This window comes from Molothrus aeneus, chromosome 3 (genome assembly GCF_037042795.1).
Source record: "Molothrus aeneus isolate 106 chromosome 3, BPBGC_Maene_1.0, whole genome shotgun sequence".
In the NCBI taxonomy this organism is placed as follows: domain Eukaryota; kingdom Metazoa; phylum Chordata; class Aves; order Passeriformes; family Icteridae; genus Molothrus; species Molothrus aeneus.
In genome coordinates, this window is record NC_089648.1 from 52,154,878 (window position 1) to 52,178,008 (window position 23,131).

The 23,131-nt window shown below is 39.9% G+C and overlaps 1 protein-coding gene across 3 annotated transcripts in view; it reads right to left on the reverse strand.

Annotated features, from left to right (window-relative positions):
• The window catches only part of SNX9 (sorting nexin 9), a 61,507-nt gene extending 41,465 nt beyond the window's left edge, over window positions 1–20,042 (reverse strand). For all 3 annotated transcript variants that reach the window (XM_066546926.1, XM_066546925.1, XM_066546927.1), the window contains exons 1-2: window positions 19,904–20,042; window positions 1,678–1,764 (exon numbers count right to left, since the gene is read on the reverse strand). In XM_066546926.1, coding sequence (XP_066403023.1) covers window positions 1,678–1,764; window positions 19,904–19,915 — 99 coding nt within the window. In that variant the 5' untranslated portion in view covers window positions 19,916–20,042. The remainder of the gene's footprint in view (window positions 1–1,677; window positions 1,765–19,903) is intronic.
• Between the last annotated feature and the right edge of the window lie 3,089 nt (window positions 20,043–23,131).

Below are 23,131 nucleotides of genomic sequence, written 5' to 3' on the forward strand. Positions count from 1 at the left end.
TTGCAGTTAAGTGAACTTAATTCCAGGACAACATTATCTGGAATAAGCCAGCTCTGTTTTAAATCAAACTGTTTAGGGAACACATAGCTACATGTCAAGCTAGTTCACAGATGAAAATTGGAGACATATATTCTAGACAGCGATTACTAAATTTTAGGCTTTCTTAATTTGCTTTTTAATTGATGTATTTCTTTATTCACAATTTTGTTCTTTCACTTCAAAATTTTATATAGTCCTGGACTTTACAGGCACTCCAATAAGGAGAAGCCTGCTTATGTATTCAAGATTTTATGCAGTAAAGATCAAGCAGTTAGTGAAATAACAACTTGAATTTATTTTCTCTTACATACCTAAAAGCTTAATATTCAAGAACACAAAAATAATTAGACATCTCAGATTATAAATTCAACTAGCTTGGTTAAACTGCAAGAGCAATGACATCTTGAGCCAGAAGTCATATTTGCACTGCTACGCTTGAAAGCAATCATCATTGGACTTGCATGACTTCAGCTATTGCCATCTAAACTTATCATATAAAAAAAGACCAAGAGCCTTTGGGGCAATTTGTCATGAACACATAAAACAAAGTTTTACTTGGTTTTGTGTGTACTGCCTTAAGCCACAGATGTCTTAGTCAGTGAGAACTAGCTTAAAAGTGGTATTCTACTTATATTTATTCTTACTTTTGTGAAATGGCATTAAGGTCCTGAAGTCATTCAAAATGTTACCCCTGCCATAGCACAGCACACTATCCAAGAGGGTGCTGGCTCTGTTAAATATCTGCTTCAAGTATTTAAGATCAGTGGAACTAAAAATTATCAGGATTACACATGCCTAGGATCTTCAAAGAATTGAGTTTACTCTGCAGAATGTGTGTGTTTTACACAAATGGATAAGTAAGACCTGGCTTCATGATCAGGTAGTTTTTGTTTGTATTTGTTTCAAAAGGCAAGCCTATTCACTAAGCCATATCATTACACAAAATTCAAAGCAGAATCAACTAATACTTTGTTACCAAGGGTAATTATATATGACAATTAAAGTACACTGAAATTCAAAATGTGGACATAAATCAAATGTCAGTGCTAAAAAGCCTATTCATTTAACAATGCCCTGATAGCATTGTGATAGTATTGTCACCACTTCTTTCCTATACCTTGTTCATATTTCTTTAAAGGACACAAAATTTCAGTAAAAAATTTTTGTTGTGAGTTCTTTACCAAACTTGGAATGCTGAAGTCATTGATTAAGAAACTCAAAACCAAGAAGTGAACTGGATGTCACATTTAAATGCAAGTGGCAAGCACATGAAAGATTACATGCACACAAAATGTGCAATATTAGGCACACTAAAACAGACAAGGCATTCAGATGTACAAGCTATCACCACCATTAGTTCCTTCCTTTTACTTGTCTCTCAGCTCTGTTTAGAGGAAAACAAAGCTGAGTACATTCTTATGTATGTGGGCACAGTTTGAGAAGGCCCCATCCTCCAAAACATTGCATTTGTTTCCACAAGATGCTTAGAAAATTCTTTGTATTCTGGGTTTTTTTGCTAATTCTTCAGGGAAGGGTAGCCAGGCCTTTCAGATATCACCAGCACCATTTTCCTTCCTTCTGCTGATAGAAGTAGGCCAGGAAAGTGCACTGAAGCAAATTCCATCTCAGTTTTCTTACCGGGTTGGTGATTGTGATGATCTCCCCTTCACTGACCGTCAGCTCATTGTTTCCAGGCTCAGCAGCAAAATCATACATAACACGAGCCTGTATGAGGAAAGAACATAACAGTGAGGCTTCCAGCTTCTGCAGAAGGTTTCATTAAGAAAGCATCAGCACAAATTATCCTTAACTTACAGAAATAGTCAGTGGGGGAAGGCTGAATGTACAAAGAAAACAACTCAGCACATAGGAAGCTGACATTTCCTAGATTTGAACTGCACACTCAACAGTAACAACTTCAAAAGATAAAAATCTCATGTGGAGCTTGTTGGAGATAATCGACCACAAGGATTTAAGACTGGTTGTCTTCTGTCATGTCCAAAACTACATGTACAATGTTTTCCAGGGGAAGAAGGAAAGGTTCCTAACTTCAGCAAACAATTTTTTTTTTTTTTTTTTTTAATACAACACATATTCCAACTCCAATTTGGGTAATGGGAAGTAGTTCACAGAGCAAGCAATTCAGAAAAAGAAAAGCAAGTAACTGCAGATGTAAGTAACCACTGCTGTGCATAAAATGTAATATGTAAAATTATGTTTTGAGACTCTATATGGGAAGAATTATGCAAATGCAGAAACAAGCAGTGAGACTAGACTTGTTATACCTGGCATGAGGAGGGAGGGAAAAACAAAACAAATCTAATTTTTAAGTGTTTAGATACACAAAGGCTTTGTTGTGCTTTGACTCTGCTATTACACTACATAAAGAAATGTTTGAAACATTTGGTTTTACTAATAACATCATTCAGTGTACAGCAACGAGTTCCTTCTTGTACTTGGAGGGCGAGGGGAAGAAAAAAAACTAACCAAAAAGAAGCATTTTCAAAGTATATTCAAAATATTATTTTATTGTCAAAGGAGACAATATTTATATAACAAAATAAAATAATTTCTTTCTTTCGTTGAAAGAAAGCTATGTGATAGGAAAAAAATACTGAAAGACAGACATTTACCATCAAGTCTTGCCTGTCTCAAAACTGCAGGTTTTATAATCCTCAAAATTGAGGATTACAAAATCCTCACCCAGACACAACTTCATACAGAAAACCAGAGGAAAACAGAACTTCCCACCCCCACATTTTAATTTCATGAGTATCATGTGGAAATACTTCTGGCCGGTCAAAAGATACTTTTAAAAACAGAGCTGAGAAAAAACCATAGATGTTTCAGCTGTTCAGCTGACAAATCTAACCCCAAACCATGTGCACAACAAACCGAACACTTGGTCTTCTCCAAGAGAAGCTGCTCTCCAATACTAGAGCAGCACAACATTGCAGAAAACCATGCGTCCTAAGCACGCTGAATGCTCCCTTGCACGAAAACTTTTCCCTTAGAATGGAGGCTTTCAGCACTTTCAGATTATGCCATGCAAAACAGAGATGAAGAGGTAAAAACTGTGTTCAATAATAACACTGCTTTCTTTCCAGCAGCACATCTGGCCTCCATGGAAATATAAGAATAAGCTGCTTTACTTTCCTGAAAATGAACTGAAGAGAAACAGCACACCTCTAGAAATACAAGAACATTTTAAGCAGGGGTGTAAAAAGCACCACGCTCCAGAGCTCTTCCCTCAGCAGTAGCAGATGGAGGTGTTGAACATGTCCTTTTTCCAGCAGGTTGTCAAAATTTATCCACTTTCTGCAATCAATTTACAGCACTCAGATGCTGGGCATCTGAATCATGGGAAAAGCAGCTTTCTTAACCAGGGAGTCTTCTTAGCCTTTTTCAAGTAATACACCATAATATTAAATTCTTGCTTCTATTCACAGGAATGATGAGAGTTTACCAGAAAAAAAGACAACAGACAAATTTTATCAGCCTTCAGAAAAACTGGCAAAACATCCCCAGACCAGACTGGAAAGGTAAAATGTATTTCTGTCTAACAAAAGAACAGATGCAAATAACTAGATTCTCCAGATACAGCAGTGAAATTAAAGTTACTCAGAGAGAAAAAAAAAAAAAAAAAGGAAGTATTCAGCTTGTAGAGAAAGAAAAAAACAAGAGATACATAGAATTTATTAAAGTCATTGTGCTGAAGTCCACTTATTGACCTGCTCTGGACACCTGTTTCAAAAGTCAGAAAAAGTAGAAAACAGGGAAAAAATTACAAACAAACCTTGCTAACTACAGTTTAAAAAATTGAAAAACAAATTTTAAAAAAAACAACCCATTTGCAATGCTACAGAAATGGATTATTACAAAGCATTAAGAATTTGAGGTACATCTGAAACCTGGTCTGTATATTGACATTTCAAATACATTCCTCATCTTTTTCTGCCAGTACTCTCCATTTCACCTGAATCTCTAGGCTCACTTGCCTAGGCTGGAAATGAAGACCTTAAGAACTTCTGGCAAATAAGCTTTAACATTACCCTCCTAACTGTTGAATTTATAAACTCAACCAATTCCAAAGTAAAACTAAGTGACTAAATGTTTTTGCCCTAACTATTAAGTGTATAGTTAACAATGGAAAGCCCCCTAGGCTTTTCCTGGACAGATATATCAGCCCAAATCTACTTAAATTTCTGACAATCAGTTCCAAAATACTATAAAATGGAAAATGGTTTGACTTTCCAATAAGCCTTTTCCTTCTTACCGGCCATAAATATTGTGTATTTGCAACTCATGCAAAACTGCAAATGGGCATGGAAAAAAGCATTTAACAAGAAAAGGATTTTAGCTCCTTGGCACTGGAATACACACACTGAATACTAGGGCTAAGCTTAGGGACACTTTGAATATTCATAAAATGGGAATCTCTGATGAATTCCAGATCATAATCTGGATCAGTCCAGATTAATGAACACCAAGAAGAGAACTTCTTCAAAACACAGCTTAGAAAAAAAAAATTGTTACAGTAAGTGTTGTGTTTCATATTTACTTCTGATCATGTACAAAAGAATCAAACCATCCAAGAACTACAGGAACTTCAGAAATTAAAATACTTTGTTAGTGGAATAAAGGCCAATAAAGGCCACTGCTTCATTTACAGAATACTGCAAACATGTAAAACAAGAAAGAACCATTACCAAATCTATTAGCTATAAGAAAATTAATTTCATCTACTGGTTGCATGTATATCTCCCCTCTCTCACCATCACCTCTGCTCCAAGATACAAATGGTTCTATATTCTGAAGCTGTTTTGTCACTTCCTTTGAGAAAAAAACCCTGCTAATCCAAAAAGCTTTAACTGATTTCACTGACCAGAGAGCAGGCCTGGGTCTTGTACTGTAAGCTACTGCTCCCTTTGCTCAGGTGGCAACAGAGCATCTCCACTGGGAATTTGGAACACATCCTGACGTTCACCTCATGCTCCCTGGTGTGAGGAAAGCCTGGCATGGATTAAGCAGAACCCTGCCACAGCACATAGCAAGAGGGAAAGGGTTCTCTGATCCCCAGCATCCCTGCACCTCTGGCATATACTGCAGTTTCTCCAGAATGAGAGGGAGCCAGCAGTTTTGTCTACAAGTCCAAGATGGGGGAAACTAGTAAGAGTTAAAGGAAAATTAGCTTTTCTGCAGTATGGATATAGAAATTTAGACTGTAATAAAGGAAATAAAAAGGAAACTGGTAATTCTCAGTGTTGTATCAGCATTCTTTGGAGCTTGTTCTACCTGCTGTAGTTACACAACTGGACTCTAGTTTCCCAATTTACAGATTTACTGACTTACTACAGTGTGAAGCCTCCCAACACTGAGCATTGCAATCAATAATTATTATTGTCTTTTTAGAATTATGATAGAAGCATACCTAGGAATATTAAAACACCAAAGATTCCCCACACTGAAAAGCAGTTTCTAGATTAGTGAAATATATTCCTCTTCAGGCATGGAGCAGACTTCACCTCCCTCCACTACTTCTGTCTGAGTTGAGTGCTTCCCTCTTCTTTCCATAATATTAAAATCCAAAAGGAAAAAAACCCAACAACAAAAAACCAAGCATTTGACCACTTCTTTCTGAAAGCAGACATAAGACTATGCAACTCTACCTGACAGTGTTAAGGCTCTTTAGCATAAATGAAGTGGAAGGAAGTTGTCTAGCAAAAATCATTAAAATAAATTTCCAATGAAAGGTTACACTATTGCTTCACTAAGTTACTAGATGAATATCCAAGATCTCTACAGACATCCTGATCCACTGGCTCCTGCTGGGTGCCCCCAGAGGTGATAAAGCAACAAAAACACCTATTCCTCACAAGAAGAATTTTTCTGCCTTTTCCAAGATATTTCACTCAAGGCTAGGCTCACATGGAAAAGCACCTTACCCCAAAATTGAACGATCTTGATGTGCACAGGCCACACTTGCCTGCATTGCAGTTCAGCTGCAGCAAGGTAGCTCTGTCATGGAGAAGGACAGTGGAAGCCCCTGTGTATTCCTCACCAGCCATAAGGACACAGCTTTTACACCACCTTCCCTGCCTCAGCCTTCCTTGAGATGAATGATCAACGACCCACATAGAATGACTACTGGTTTTTCTTTAAGTTCACACTTCTGAAGCAAAATGTTTTTGTAATGCTGGATTTCCTGCCTGCAATGCAACAGTTCTGCATCAAAGTATGTTTTATAGCACAAAAATTGGAGAAGCCCCTCAAAAACTGGACACGCCTTTGAAAATGCTTTCCCTACGCACAGGACTTCATTTGTATTAGGAAGAGATCTAGTGTTACACCATAGATTATCTGTTTCAACCATGTGTTACAATTTAGGAAACTTGTACCACAACTGCTTTTCTCGGTCAGCAGGCAGTGGCAGATAGTACAAAGGAAATATCCATAGAAGTTTCATGGCATGAAAATCCCGTAACTGCACATGTTTCTCTTCATAGTTGGCACTTCAGCAGTTCAGAGCTTCAGCCACCCTGCACTGCTCTTGTCAAGAGACAGGGATTCACAGGTTTAAATTGCTTGTTGCCACTGTCAGAAATACAAGTGCTGTACCACAGCAGCAAGATGGCAACACGTCATGCTGGTGGCACCAATTCCCATATTGACAGAAGGAGGATCAAATTCTGGATTTCTCTTTTAGGAAGTATACGAGGCAGATAAGTGCAGGTTTCTCTAAAACCTGCATCCACTGGAGGAGCAGAAACCATAATTTGGGAAGCCTGGCAGAATGCCAAAAATAAATAATTTAAATAAAGAAAAGTTAATCATTAGCATTGGCTCTAAACAAGTCAAAGTCCACACATTTTAAATGGCCGTGTCAATGAGAAGACTTGAACTTTTCTTCTAGGACAGCAGCCTAAGCTTTTAGCTGGGATTAACAACAAAGGGCTTTTGGTCACCTCAAGTAACTCCAGTAACACATCTGGTATGAATAAACTTCAGAACAGCTTGCTACAAAAACTGCTTCAGTTAGTACAAATATTCTTCAGTAGGTATAGTAAGCCTTTGAATCTGCTGCTTGTGAAATACTGATAAGCATTATGTTGCTCACACCTAGAAGTATAGAAGAGGAAAATGCATTTATTTCCTCCCAGACTTCATTTTATTAGTTATCTTCTAAAAGCTTTTTGGATGTCGGTTTGGTTTTTAGTACATTTTTTGTGAGGTCTCTTTCATTAGGTTTTTTCAGAATTACTTTTTCCCACAAATATTGCTTTTAGAAATAAAATATTCATTCTAAAGGGCAGTTCTAAGAGAATAAAACAGAAATAGCATAGCTGCAATACAGGTTGGGATCTCAGGATTGGAGAAATTAAGAAAGCAGAAAGAAAATAAGACAAAAACCTAGCTGCAAATACATCACTTCAGAAATTAGCAGTATATTCTGATTACTTCCTAAAGAATGGTTCAAAATGAAGCATTTAGTCTAAAGAGTGACAATATTCTTCCACACAAAAAACAATTAACTTAAAACTATTTTAGCATTTTCTTTCCTCTGCTAATCTTTCCCGGCATTTTGCTCTGTGATTACTGTCTGTAAAAAACTAGTGGTTTGTAGGTATTTTACTGCTTAGAATAAGTGCAAGACATCTGACCTGTTATAAGCTGAAGCAGAAGCCTTAAACCCCTAGCTGTTCTCACTGTGCCAGTGAAGCTCCAGGGAAGACTCAGGGTAGGCACAGATCTAAAGGACAGCTTAGCCATTGTTTTGTCTCACCATTCACAGACTACTTAAGTTGCCATGTTTTAATCAATGCATCTTTGAAAAAACTCTCCCAGATCAAAACACATGCTAAGTCCCTCTGTGGAAATTATGGGGAATTCTGCAAGAAGTTTAAAAGGGCAGGTGTCCAAAATGCTGAGAAAAACAGTAAGAACACAGGAATACAGACAGGAGCCCCTCATGTCTTTCCCCCCTCAGAGGACTGAGGACACCAGCTTTCTTCCAACAGTGCCTAACATTTTGGTTGATCTAATAATTTCCCTATCCTTTAGCCTGAAATCTAAGCTTGTTCAAAAGCTAAGTGCCCCAAGTCTGAAGAGATTTGCATCATCTTCATCACTGAATCACAGAACCATAGAATGGTTTGGGTCAGACTGACCTTAGAGATCATCTTGTTTCAACAACCTTGCCATGGGAAGGGACACCTTCCACTACACCAGGCTGCTCAAAGCCTCATCCAACCTGGCCTTGAAAATATAAAAAACATTTATACTACCAATGAAGGAAACATCCGGGGCTATGATTTGACAAAAAAATGTATTTTCATTTTAGTCCCTCTATCAAACTCTATCAGGCTGCAAGGCAAAGTGTGCATTTGGATAGCCTATGCAGAATTATCAAGTGGCTCCTCAGGTGCTATGACTCTCAGCCTGGAGAAGCAGCTACTCTCCGTCCTGACTGTGGTAAAGAAATGTCTACGTGTTCCTCTCACAGGCTTTCCTAAGAGACAAGACACAACCCAAAAATTGACAATAGAAGAATTAGAGGACACAAGGGACACTGTCTTCTAAGACAGACTCCTACAGAAACAGCGCCTTGGGAATTCGAGAGATTATCCATTATACTAGCAGTATATTTACTGACAGTGAAGTGATAAAGATTTATTATGAAGGAGACACCAATGTTTATCTTTCTAACTACTATAGAGAAACTGGAGAAAATGTATATTGCTTATATTGGGCTAGGCATCAATTCTTGTGCATGTGCTCAGCAACATCTGCCTAGAAAACTAGCTTGAAGAAACTGGAACATTTTATACTACGATTTTATTAAACAATAAGCAAAAAATAAAATTCACTTATTTAATTAAGACCTCCCTTTAGTATTAAATTTCTTCTCAATATGATTTTGTTTTGCTTTTAGCAACATCAGAATTAAAGCAAACTCAACCAAAAAGTAAAATTAAATTCAGTAAAGAACTCCACTTCTGGATGAAGAGAGAAGGTCACAATATTCAGGTATCATTACTCCAAGTTCCCTCACCAGCTCTAACTGCTGGATCCTCACATTACAAATGCACATTAAAAATGCCTCTTGATCCACTGGCTCACTTTTCTCTGGGCAATTTTTCAACTCTAAAATAAGTTCACTAGCCTGCAGCTAATAATTTGAAGTCAACAGTACTGACTATAAGCATACTAGAACTAAATTAAACACAGACAAAAATCTAAGAAACAAGGACTGGTGTAATTTCTTTCTGTTAGTAAAATATGTTTGCAGACAGGTGCAAAACTCAGAAGTTGCATGTGCCTACAATATTTCAGGCAGGTATTTAATTAAGTATTTATACTGGATTAAAATGTCTATCTCATATTGGAATTGACAACAAAATATAAAGTGTTTCCAAAAAGTACAAACCACAAAGTCTGACACCTTTATATGGTAAGGGACAGGAAGGCAATACTCAATTTCCACCAACATGCATGTGGTTTAAACCACTGGCACTTCTAGAATTAGAATGGAAGAAAGAAGTGTCTAGGCAAGTGTTCAAGTGTTAAAGAGACTTGGAAATGTTTCCTGTAGTAATAAAGACAACAGCTTACTAGCCACTTCAGCAACTTGGGCTTTCCTCAGTGAGGACAGATTAACTCTTCAGATCGACCACACAGGACTTCACTGTCTTGCTGAAAATAATTTTTGGTCATGAAAGACCACCTGAACTCAGTTCAGGCTAGTCCCACAAATTTTTTGTTCCATATTTTATTTTTGATTCACAGAACATGAGCTTCTTTACAGCTGTCTACCTGTCAGCAAACATCACCACACCCCAAAGCTCAGTGAAATGTGCTCCTGGCCAGCATTACAGGCAGAATGCACTTCAAGAACTTGCATTCAAGTGAATTCCTACACAGGAAGCCTCTTGTTCTACTCAAGCATCTGGAACTAAAAGTCATTGATGCAGAACAAGGTCTAAAATGGTTATATGACTAAGATCTCTTAAAAGTGGTAGAGTAAAACAGATCTCAAAATTGTAAGATGTTGAAAGAAATTATAGCTTCTTTCCACACAGTTATAAGCCAGGTGGGTAGATAACCATGCCACAGAGCATGAAAAAAGCAAAGAGAAACTGTGATGTTTTCCAGATTTACAGCAGTGCTTAAAAATATTTAAGTCTGAGACTTATCTATAAGCAGTTTAGTGGTTTAAAAAAGCAGCATATTTTCAGAATAACTACCATGCACTACTAAAAGAGGTGCTTGGTTACATTTTGGTGTGTTCATATTGACTTATTTATGGAGTATTGTCAGACCCAAGAACAGAATCTCCATGCGCCCAAGCAACACTGAAGCAAGGGAAATTCAGTTGCAGAAATTCAAGACACCCATGTGATTTAGAGATATTTCCAAATACTGACTCAGATACTCCCCTGAATCACATCTGAGCTTTCCGTTGGGTTAAGCACCTGAAAAGCTTTTTTCTTGTTTAAAACATTACTTATAAACTAGTCATCAATTAAAATGTACTGCAAAACTCCTACCATGAGTGAGGAACTCCAGTGATACCAGATCTTCTGCAGAATCAATTTACTGCACCGCTCTAAGTGCCCAGCCTTCCCCATGTTTTCCTTTCTGAATACCAACCTTTCCCAGATCCTCAGAGAAACTGGAGACTCAACAATTTGATAACATTAATTCCAGTTTCACCAAGACTACAGCAATGTATATAAATGCAGAAGTGTATAATAAAAAGTGTATAATAAATGCAGCAAGTGCAGCATGGGTTTGTATTTATGGATGTCAGGCAGGATGCATTTATCTCAAGTGTGATTAAAATCTCTGCCTAGATTAATCATTACTGTATCTCTGAAATCAAACTGCAAAACTTACAACTGTTTGCTGAACCAATATTTAATGGTGTGTTTCAGAAGCCTGCTGTGCCAAGTCCCCTGATGTTTGCCTGAAACTTTAGGGCACAGTTCTGTCCCCAAAGAACAGAGCCAGTAAGATGTGAAGGTTTCAGAAAAAGCCAGCAGCATTCACCAGAAAAATTGCCACATTGTGACCTACTCATTAAGACAGCTTGTAGTCACACAATAGGGCTGCCTCTAGGAGAGCAGAGATTAGAAAAAATTAGTAATTATCTTAATAATTGGAGAGGGACAAAGTTTCACTAAGGTTATCTAGCAAACTTTAAGCCCTTTCAGACTCAGCACACTATTACACATTGTGGATCTCAATGTACCACATGCACAGGCCACTGTAGAAGCAAATGAATACCTGGCAAAGCAAACTAAGTGCATGTTAAAATGATGCTGCTTCAAATAAACTTCGTCCATAAAATACAGAATGGAATAGCTGAACTACTCTGAAGTCCCAAACACTGGTAAATATTAATAGGAAAACACATGCTGAATAGCATGCTCACTGAAAGCAGTTGGGAAGGAATCTGAAACGCAGCAGGATGAGCTCTCCACATGGAATTCTGCTAAATTCTCTGTTACTTGAGGAACCAACATTAATCAATATACTAATTTTTTCTTATAGCACAGTTTCTATTAAAAACACTACTTTGTAAAAGCCTATGTTTATTTTCATTTTATAAACACAAGTGAGGAAACAGCTACACCAACATAAATGCATTACCATTTTATCAGATGAAGCTTCTTTACTCTAGAACTGGGCAAGGTTCACATTTTTTGGGTTCTAAAGTATCCAAGCCTACAGCTATTTTAGGCTTTTCTATTGGCAGTGTAGAAAAGTACAAGACCCTGTAAGATTACAAACTTTATTTCATGATAAATGGCAGCTCAAATAAGCAAAGCTCAGTCATTAGACCTGGTCAGAGAACACCCAGACTTGAACTGGACATTAATGACCTGCAATTAAATGCAATGTGCACATTAGCAGTGTAGGCGTATCCCACTTTAAGACAAAGAGTTAGAAAAAAAGAAGGAAAAGAATGCTTGGAGAGATGCATCTAACAAATAAAAAAACAAACCAAGAGATGTAATGAATGACAGAACTGGATTAAGTCATGCAACACTGAAAGTTTGACAGAACACCTCACAAACTTTTCTTGTACCAGCAACCTTTACAGTGACAGAAAGCATCAAAGAAGTCTGAAAAGAAAGTTAGAACTTCTGCTTCCTTACGAATTACTAGAAAATTTGGCAGCTTGACAGAATGTGACAGAGCTGTTGATAAAAAAATTGTCATTCAACAACCTTCATACAAACATCCAAGACTGTGGTCTAGTTATTTGCAGCAAGGAAGACATTTAATTTTGTATTCCACAAGCAATCATTTTCAGAAGAAAAATATAGGGCTATTAAGGAAGGAAATTACAGCACTGCTGAAAGAAGTGTGCTGTAACTAGGTAAGCACTAATTACATTATATTATCATATGTAATTGCAATATTCAGTCACTGAATTAAACCTTGACCCCCCGCCCAAAAAACGAACCAATGTAGTGGAGGAAATAAGACATTTAAGCTTCACTCTCAAATCCCATGAAGCTATAAGGTGAAGTGAAGCACCTCATCAGTCATTGCCTCACTGCTGCAGAAAGATGAATTGTATAGGCTCTTCAGGCAATACTAGAATTTAAATAAGAACTAGAAAAAACAATAAATGTAATAGCCTTATATCAACTGTCTTTCTTCTGGAAACCAATTACATGATCACCATAGAGGGAAAAAAACCCCCCAAACTCGTCATATAGAAGGGAGGTACAGTCTAAAGCTATTCTAAGAGTATTTTTATAGCTGTTCTTGCAAATTAGCCATTTTGTTCTGTCAACCAAGAAAGAAAACACTTTGCTTGAATTGAGATGACAACTAATTTTTGCTCTGAACAATGAGAACTGCAGTCTCAGAAGGCTGGGAAAAGCAAAGCAAGTCCAAAACCTATTGTGTTTAAACAGAGATACCATGTGAACACACAAAATAAAAGCACAACAGTTCCCATGCCAAGAATGAGCAGATGGCAACTCAGAGCAGAAGTCAGTAACTCAATGACAAGTCATAAGAAATAAGACCCATCAACCAATTCTTCACCAGTCTCCACCTTTTTACAGGAGTGGGACTGAATGATTTCACCTGGCAAGTCCCACTTGCAGAAACCCTGGGCCAGACATGGCTGCCTCTCCCCAGATGCAGCTGTTTTGCTTGGGCTCCCCAGAGACCTCCCACAGGCTGCACTGCCCATCTTCTCACCACCTCCTCCTCCTTCCAGCCACCTATTTTGCACATTGGAAACCCCTCCCATACAGTGGCTTCCTTTAAAGGGCAGGACCTTGGGGAAGAGCTGCTGTAAAATACAGGAGGAAATAGAGTTTTACCCACAAAACACATGTTCACACACAGTCACTGGTTTGACTTTACCCAGCACATTTCTATGAGCACACACCCCAGCAGTGCCCAGGATGGCTCATGTGCCCTTCATACCATGCCATGTCCCAAATGTCTCCTCACAACTACACAACAGCTGGACCAGGCTGCATAACGGCAACTCCCTACAGGAAAAGTTGTTCCTTGTGCCCTTCTCCCCTTAATGTGGGTCTTACAGAGGACTATCTGCCAAAGTTAAATGATTCTGGTCTTGAATGTCTTTTTCTTTTTTATATATATTGTTGACAGAGGTTTCTTATTCATACAAAGCTCAAAGATAAAGAAGGCTTGGGAAAGAAAGTGATAATGCTCAGAGTTTAAGTTAAATTTTCCTGTAAGCAATATGCCTTTTTTTTCTCTCTTCAGTAGTACTTGAATTTTGCTTATTGGACTACTACAAGATTGCTCTGTTGTTTGAACTTTCAGTCACTTGGGAAGCTCCTTTCCAATCATAAACTGCTGAGAAATGCAACTAAATGGAAATGCAACTAAAGAAAATAAAAGCACAAGCTCTGATTTTCAGCCCTCCGAGAACTGTAAAGTGGATTCGGAGAAATTGTCATTGTGAAACACGCTTTGAAATAGAAGAAGTTTAGCTTTAAATGCTGAACAGTGCAATAGCTATTTACTTAAAATAATTCTAGATATCAAAATGCTCATCTGGTCTACTGCAGGGCTGGTTGAAACAAATCACTCCCACTATTTTACAGTCTCTTCTCTATTACCAGCTTTTAAAATGTTTTGCAAGACTGCTTCCAACATCATAAATGTTACAATTGCTTGTAAATTTAATACAGGAGGGAACCCACGTATTTGAAATGCCGAAATTCTCAAGTGATTTTTACTTTGGTGATCTCTGTAAACTCTGAAATTTGCCAGATGCCCTAATCAAATAAGGAGAGGTTTACTAAACATTCAGACACTCTTCTAGGACTTTTTTCAAGACCTGAAAATCTGAGGAGGAAGATAATTCAGAGGAAAACCTTGAAAGAATGCAGTAAAATAAACCTTCTTACCAAGCTACTGTTACCTGTAAAGCCTTATTGCTGAAGTAATACCAATATACGAGAAATTCTACCAGAGTGAAAACTTGAAACTCTGAATCTATAAAACAGATGTAGCTTATGACATTTGATACCAGACTTCCTTCTCTTTGGCTGCTGTAATCATGTTTTTAAATGATGACCTCTGGTAATGAGTCTCTGATGACTCTGCCTAGGTGCTCAAAATAACTTTGAAAAACTGAGTCAGAGGAATCATTACTCAAGCACAGCATCACTCAGAATCTTACCAGCTTTCCAGCACAGAAATGAGAAACCTTGAACTGGTAATTGCTGCAATGTAACATAAACCACATATCACTGAATCTTTAAAAGACCATAAGGCCGGACAGAAAGACAAAAGAACAGAAAATCTGTGTCTTCGTAAAATAACTGTACCAGTTTTCATGCTCATCCTAGCATCTCACTCCTCCAACAGGTTAGGAATCTGTGGTTCATCTGCATTACCAAACATTTTGCCCTTCTCTAATCATCTTGTTTCCCCTTAAAAAACAAACCACCAAACCAATTTAATCTAAAAAGCCCCAGGAAGTACCCCCACATCTAATTAATACTACCCTAAAAGATCCAAACAACATTTTACATCATTAGACTGTAACATCAAAATCATTGCTTCACCTAATAATTTTGTTCCATCACAATTTACATGCACAGATCATCTGTGATCTCATGTTTTGAATTATGTCTTGTTTTACTGAATTTAAATAATGGAGCATGATTGGAATGGATTGAATGGATTAGGACGTGATCTGCATAGAAGAGGATGGATCATCCCAACTCACAGATGTCTTAAGATTTATTAACTGAATCTTCCTTTAAGATGAGATTTACGAAAGGGGTCTACTTCCAAAGTTAGGACAATGCAGAATGCAGATTAACAGAATACAAAGTCTGGGTATTTTGGAGGGTTTAGCACAGAGGAGTGCTTCACTTCCCAGCTGCAAATCAGAACAAGGAATTGTTTCTAGCAAACTCAAGTGATGGTATAAAGGAAAATGTTGGACTTCTTTGGGAAGCCTTACACTGCTGAGAGTAACAGAGAATGAAAAAGAAAGATGAAAGGAAGGATACACACTTAGGGATATTAATCTTTAAGGCTAATGTGCTGTTATCTTTTCCTGCCTGAAATTTTCATATGTAAATCAGGACCTTCCTTTACCACAACTAGAAGAACCATGCTGAATTCAACTATACCTGGCCAGTGACATTAAAAGAAAAAATCCAACGTGATTAGATGGACAAGAAAGCCTTGAACAGCATTTCCTTGTTTTAGAAGTACTGTTAAATTGTATCTTCTTTAAAGAACAGAATATTTAGTCTAAGCTTTCATTTCAAAGGACTTCCTCCCACAAAAAGGGGCCCAGTCCTGAAAACAGAACCAGATAAATGAGTCCTCAAAGTACACAAACCATTGAACAATCAAGAACATAATGGTGAGATATAAGTGCCCTTAAAGTTACAAAGAAAAAAAACTGTAGGAATTGACAGTAAGAGGGGCCCAACTTCACAAAGCTTATCAACAACTGCCTTATGAAATACCTCTCTTGGGAAAGCAATGTCACCAACATCAACAATGTTACACGAATAAATCAGCTCCTAGTTACAATTTCTAAATTAAAACTCTCACCATATGTTATCAGCACAGGTTCCAGAAGAACTGGAAGGACTGTCTGTCCAGACCCTATTCAGTTCTCTCACTTCCTTCTGAAATCAGGGCTTATCAAATGGCAAAACATCAGCCTTTTCAAGAAAAGGACTTGCCTACATTTTAAAATAATAAATAAGTTTAAAAATAGGCTAAGGTAGAGAGAATGTTGTTTAAAAGCCAGCATATTGCTTCCTGACATTTCTAGCTCTCCCTATTCAATGAAGCTCAAAAACAAAAGAAAGGACATGAGTAAAGCTGGGACTTGGCAAACTCTACTGGGGAAAGAATAGGAAAGGCCAAAGAAACCATGAAGGAACAAATAGAAGAATGACAATTTCACCTGTGGCTTTTGTAAGCAACTATGACAGAAACATTTACCAAACTGCATCTTCCTTGTGACCAAGTTTAGAAAATTTTTTTAGGCTCAGGCACTTTCTGTGTCACATCATTTGTGACACAGTTAAAAAGAAGGAATTAGTAGGGTTAACTTTGCTTCTCAAAAGCATCCAAAATAAAAGTATCTAGCTCAAATCACCGGTTCTTAAATGTGGACATTAAATTGCTTTACCTCTGAAGTTGGGTTCAGTTAAATGACTGTGAAACTCTAGAAGTCTCCTAAACAACCTTCTTTTTTTTTTTCTTATTTTGATAGAGTTTAACATTTGTTTCAGTTTTCTGAGCACATAACCTTGAGCAAACCACAAAGTCCACTGCCAACCTACAGTAAGGATCTAGCCAACAGAAGAACTGCCTCCAGAAGCCTTAGATCCTCCATTTCCCATTTATATTTTCACCCTTCTCTGTGAAAGTCTCCTGCTGCCAACTATACCACCCCACCCAACCTCCTGTATCAGCTCTGAGTAAACTTTCAACTATTGCAACTACCTAGAACTGGAGAAATGACGCCGCTGTTTCCATTCAGTGAATATTTTTGCTATGTCAGCAATTTACTGTATCTTAAAAACAGGCCTGACAGGTGTTGGAGTAGACTCCTGGGATGTACATACAGCATGGGATGAGGAGCAAGAAAGGAGAAGGTGCAATGGCCACTGCTAATGTAGCTCACAACATCAGACACAGCCTTCAGAGTGCTTAAGGCCTCCAGCCACCCCACCTGTTTTGACAGAAGACTCCCTACCAAGTTGCTAGCTAACAAATATGCTAGGAAAGCATCAGTAAAGGCTTCTTGGTATGAAAATAGTAGTCCTTTGCCCTAAAAGCTTTTATTGTTTCAATAAGAAATGCATTGATTTGGAATGGTACAGAGAAGAGCCAGCACATTACCCAATTGTATATCACATCTTCATACATGAAAACTCAAGGAATTTAACTGCTGTGGTTTATCAACGTGGGAGCAAGAAAACTGGCCAAGGATTACAAGCTAGCTATGAAAGAAACCCCTATTTGCATCCTTCAGCCTCATGAAATCTAACACCTTGATTCAAGCATTTGTAAATCCTGTAGAGAAAATGATAAATTTGAAAACAGAAGCCGGGCAAGTTCAGATTCAAAAGAAAGATGTATCAACAGCAAGAGAGATGGTTTAAAAACAACAACAACAACAAAAAAGACAGACTGAATTTTCCATCATTGAAAGCATTCAAATCAAGAATCAATTTACCCCCAGCCCTCCTTGGAAAGTATATTCTAGTTTAAACAGGAATCAATTCAGGAAGCACTAACAGCCCATGCAGCACAGGCCACGCTGGACTGTCAGTCACCCTTATCAGCTATATAGGATTTGACACCATTAAAGTTCAAAAATTCATACTCCAGACAACTATAGTTTAGTTTTGTTAACATTTCACATAAAATACAAATACACCTTGCATATTTCTTTCAAAAAGAAGCAATTTGTGAAGGAGCACAAGCAGAAGGTGAGAAATTTGTTTACAATTTAAAAAACAAAAATTTACATTCCAAATGAAATGGTGACTAGTTAGTTGGCTGAGCTCTAAAAACTATTTTTTCAGCCAGTTACTCCCTTACCCTGCTCAAAAAGACAATATATTCTTTACTATAGCTGATGTTCGCACAACATGAACAAAATAAAATCCAAACCAGGGCAGTTTGCAGAGAGGGACCCATCTCCTGGGTAGAGCTCACAGAAAACAAAGTAAGCTTCTCTTCAGTACTCGTCAGAGTTACCAGCATAACAAAATAATAGCAATAAAATACCAACTCTTTCCTGACTACCACTTACCAATTTTAGCCTTCAAGTCAAAGTACATTACCATATCTTGCAATGTGTAGAATGAAAAAAATTGCACCACCTGATTTTAAGCCAGTCTGGATTAGGAAGTCAGAAATTATACGCCCTTCCATCTGGGGCCATAATGTTTCCAAAAAATATTTAAAGAACAGCAAAGTGAAAGTTTCCCTATGTATGAATAAAATGGATCATGTATTCGGCACAGAACACGAGATCCCGTGAGGATACTGCACCTCAAAGTGAGCTGAGAAACAGTACACTGGTTTAGTACAGTACCTGCCTCACATACTGTGTATTATGTGGTATATACTCACCAGAAGTAATTTTCTTGCTACCTACAATCGTTAGATTGAGTAAAAAATATTCACACACACATTCCATGAATTACTGGAACTCACCAATGTAAAAACCAAGTCTATCAACAATATTCTAAAAGCTCAACAGAAACATAAATTTCACTATATTGACTATATTTACTGTATTTTTAAACTGCCTAAGTGATTTTGAAACCTAAAATCAAGTTCTCTGTGCTTTGGAAAAAGTTAATCCAAACTTGAGCCACCATCAGCTTACATGGTTACAAAGACAGCTACTTATACACTAAATCTGACACATTCAAGATGTGGAATTTCTTCAGCACTGAGAAGAGCAACATAAATAGTGCACTGTATGAGAAAGGCCTCAGTAAAAGGAAGGTTTTTAAACTGCTTGCCAACCTAATGGAATCAGGTGACTCAAAGCAATACTTCAAATACCAAAAAAATCTTCCTGAGATACTTAGACAAGTCACAGATGAGTTGCCGGTGCATGTTAACTCACACCTACACAAGCAGAGATGCTTTCATCAACCAACATAGTAAATAAATATTGTTTGTTTAGAAAGGGGCCATTTTCAGATAGGATGGGCTAATTTTGACAGCTGCATTAGCAGCAGATACTGTTGAAGAACTGAACAAAACAATTTAACTTCCTGTCTTTTTTTTTGTTGCTGTTGGGTTTGTTTGTTTTTTTTTTTTTTCGCGTGTAAAATCACAGCTTACTCTTAAGAGGTCGCACAGTGCGGACCCTGGGCTCCCACCAGAGACACGGCACAGCCACCCCCGGAGGCCACCGAGGGGGTCAGCATCAGCTGCCCTGACGAGCGGGCCGGGACAGCCGGGCCGGGACAGCCGGGCCGGGACAGCCGGTGGCCGAGGCCTCTCCCAGCGCCCCGCCGCTCCCCGGGCGCGGTGGCAGCGGGGCAAGGGACGCCCGGGCGGCAGGAGCAGCAGCCTCGGCCTCTGGCAGCTCTACGACCCTACAGTCGTTCCACCGAGGAGCGGGGACGGAGGGGCACAAACACAGCAGAAAAACAACTTTCCCCCGCCCCGGAGTCGCCGAGCCCCGAGCAGGGGCCGGGCAGTGGCGCCGAGGCCCGAGCGCGGCGCTCCCTCCGTCCCTCCCGCGGCTCCGGCAGGACCGGCTCCCCCGGCCCGCAGCCCGTCCGCCCGGGACCCCCGCCCGCCCGGCCGGGCCCGCTGGCGCAGAGCCCCGGGCGCTGCTCACCTTGGTGGCCATGGCGCTGCCGGCCGGGCTGCGCTGCCGCTCTGCCCTCTCTCTCTCTCTCCGTGCCGCGGCTACTCGGTCGGTCGGTCGGTCGGTGTGTCCGGCCCGCCCGCCGCCGCCGCTGGGCCGCGCAGGCGGCTCCTCCTCAGCGTCCCCGGCCGCCGCCGCCGCCGCCTCCTGGGGGCCGCTGCGCGGCTCAGCAGCCAAGCGCCGGCGCTGGGCAGGCGGGGGCTGGTGTGGCCGCGCCGCGATGCCCCCGCCTCGGCCGCCCTTTCCGCCGGCTCAGCTCGGCTCGGCTCGGCACCCGAGGGCAATGGCGGGGCTTTGTGCCCGCAGCCTTTCCGGCAGGGCCCGGGGGAGGGAGGCACCCGCCGCGCTGCGCTGATCCCCGGGGGAGCCGCCCCGGCCGGTCCCGGGGGCGATGGGGGCGGGCGGACGGAGCTCGCCCACCCCCCATGCCCTCAAGGGCTTTGCTTTGTAGTCAGAGTTTGGCCTCACATTCGCTCGCGTGGGGGAGAGAGCCCGCAGGAAGGCGTTATGTGCCCCTCGGGTGCCTTTGAATGGAAATTTCAAAGCAACCATACAGCAAGGAAAGCAATTTTTTCCTCAGCCAGGCTCCATCCACGGCTGCTAGGGCAGTGTACATCGTCCCTGACCTGTTTCGGCCGGGCCTTGGTGTACAGCAGTTATCAGCAGCAGTACAAGGCACCAAGGAGCTATAGCTGCTCAAGGGCGGTAGAGTTCCTGTTGGGCACTCTATGACCATCTCATAAAAACTGCCTGCAGCCCCACTTGACTCCCAGCCTGCAGGAGAGATGAGATGGGAGACTAAAGCAAAGGGAATTTGAAAATACGGTGGTAGTGATCGTACAAGGTACTGCACCATCCAAAAAGTGCAGCTTCTTGTTGGTATATTTATAGTGGTTGGCCTGGGATCAAGAGACTTCCTTTCTGTAGAAGGAAATACACAGTGTAATCACCAGGGACACCAGGGAGAGCCCCAGAAGACAGGTAGGCTGTAGGGAAACTGCATAGAACTCTACATTTGTATTTCCTTGCCCATAGAATTACAAGCTTTTTTTCTGCCATTGGTATAGTTTCTCAGTGAGAGCTTTATTAAAAGAGAAAAATACATTCACAGGTTAAACATTGGAAAAAATTTCCCTAGTTGGACCCGTGAAATAGTTTCCACGGAAAGTGAGGATGAGGAAATAAGACGAAGCTGGCTGTTCATTTGCCACCACTTTTTGAGTGACTGAACTGATTAACTTCAGAAGTTTCCAAACTCATTTGCTTCTGGTTTTAGCTTTTTCAGAATTCAATTAAATACAACATTTCCAACTTCCTACTCTCTGTAACAGCAGTACCTAAAGTGAAACCTTTCTGTGTGGCTCACAAGTGACGTTGTAGGACACCACCTTTAAGGTGAAGTATTGTATTTAGCATCAGTTTTGCCATGTGGTCCATCAATAGACTGGCATCTCATCTACCTTACAAGCAAAACTCCCTGAAAGTGGCTTCATTTCTGTACTAAGACATCCTGTTCTTCCTTTTTCTCAGCAACAATCTTTCCAACATGGCATGTTTTGATCCTTTTTTTTATAAAAAGGGGAGAGGTATGGAACCCAGAGACCCAGCACTGTCTCCTTTAGGGACCCCTAGCTGATAGGACTGTGAAGCACCCTCTGTCCTTTCTCCAGATGCTGCTTTGCTATGTGAAATATAATAAACTTGTGGCTTTAGCATAAGCTTGAGTCTGTGTCATTCTTTACCTGTGGTCAGCACAACTGCCAGAAAAGTTTAATGTGCAGCTGCTACCCAGTGTGGTTTAGCAGAGCTCTGCTTGCCTTCTGTGGAATGAAGAGCACAGTCATGATTTGTTCAGCCTCTCTGTGTGCTTAAAGCCTCCACAGTTTTCCACTGTGAGGTGCTCCTGAAAATGTCTTACTTGACGAGTTTGAGGGATGAAGGAAATATTACCATTTCTCTCAATGTGAGAGAATATTCTGAGGAAAAAAAAAATTAATGGGATTTTTCCAATACTATTTGCAATTAATTGCTGTTAATTCTTGTTTCAATGAAGATATTCTTAGGAATCACTTTGGATTGCAACTAAACCTATCCCTTCTTAGCAGTAAGCTTTATTATTTCTTAGCGCAGAGAGCCAAATACCCACAAATTGCCAATGAAACCACCTAAAATTTCCCAGACTTCTCAAAATAGTTACTTTTCTGCTACCAAGCTGTGTCCTAGTTAATTAGGACTGGATGTTTGCTTAGCATTAGACATAAAAGAAATCTCAGTGGCTTCAGTGGGGTTGTTTACATATCTAAGCATTTGGTAGTTTTGAAATGTAGTGCTCTGTGTGGAGCTTATCAGCTTTCAAACACAGCTGACTAATTATTCACTTTGTACTAAAGCCCCAGTGTACCTCAGAAAAAAACAATCAGTAACAGAAGAAAATCTCCTACCCAGCATATAAGTAAATTCTCTCTCTTTACTAGGTGTGTATTTTTGCAGCTAGCTGGTCTGCAGTGGTTCCCAGGAATGCCGAGGTCATGGAGAAATGATCTTCTACAAAACCTCATCAAATGAAAAGCTCCTGCCAATGAGCTAGTGCTATGCAGATTTTTTAAATTAAAGCTGGACTCTGAGAAGGGACATGGAGAACATTTGCTGAATATGTTCCCTGCTCAGCAAGGCCTGCCTGTAGCTTCAAGCTCACAGGAAGTCAGTGACCTTGTATGTTCTGACTTATGCAAACTTGGTGGGGAATGATAAAGAAACAGTGTTCTTCAGATAACCTTCAAACTGAAAACCATCTGGAGAAAGAACTACATTTTGGGTTTATAAGTTACCGTCCTCAGGAGCTCCTTGAGGTGGTGCACCTTGGATTTGTCCCTGCTGGGAGCCTGTGCCCCTGGCAGTACCTGGGTGATTGAGGTGGCCCTGAGGCGTTCAACTCAGCTCTGGAGGCATTTTCAGCAGCAATTATCACTAGTGGCAAACAACTTTGCAAATGGAGCAGGCTGTCAAATGCATGTTTTTGGGAAGTCTTTGCAGGAGGCATACAGAGATTATATTGTCCTAGGTCTTTATTTTCAAAGGTGTTTTATAAAGTAAGAAGTGATTTAATTTTTTTCTTGGTTGAAAGCCTAACAATGTGGTGTGTGTGATAACATCAGTTCCACACTAAATGCTTTTAGCCCAAGGTTTCTAACTACATTA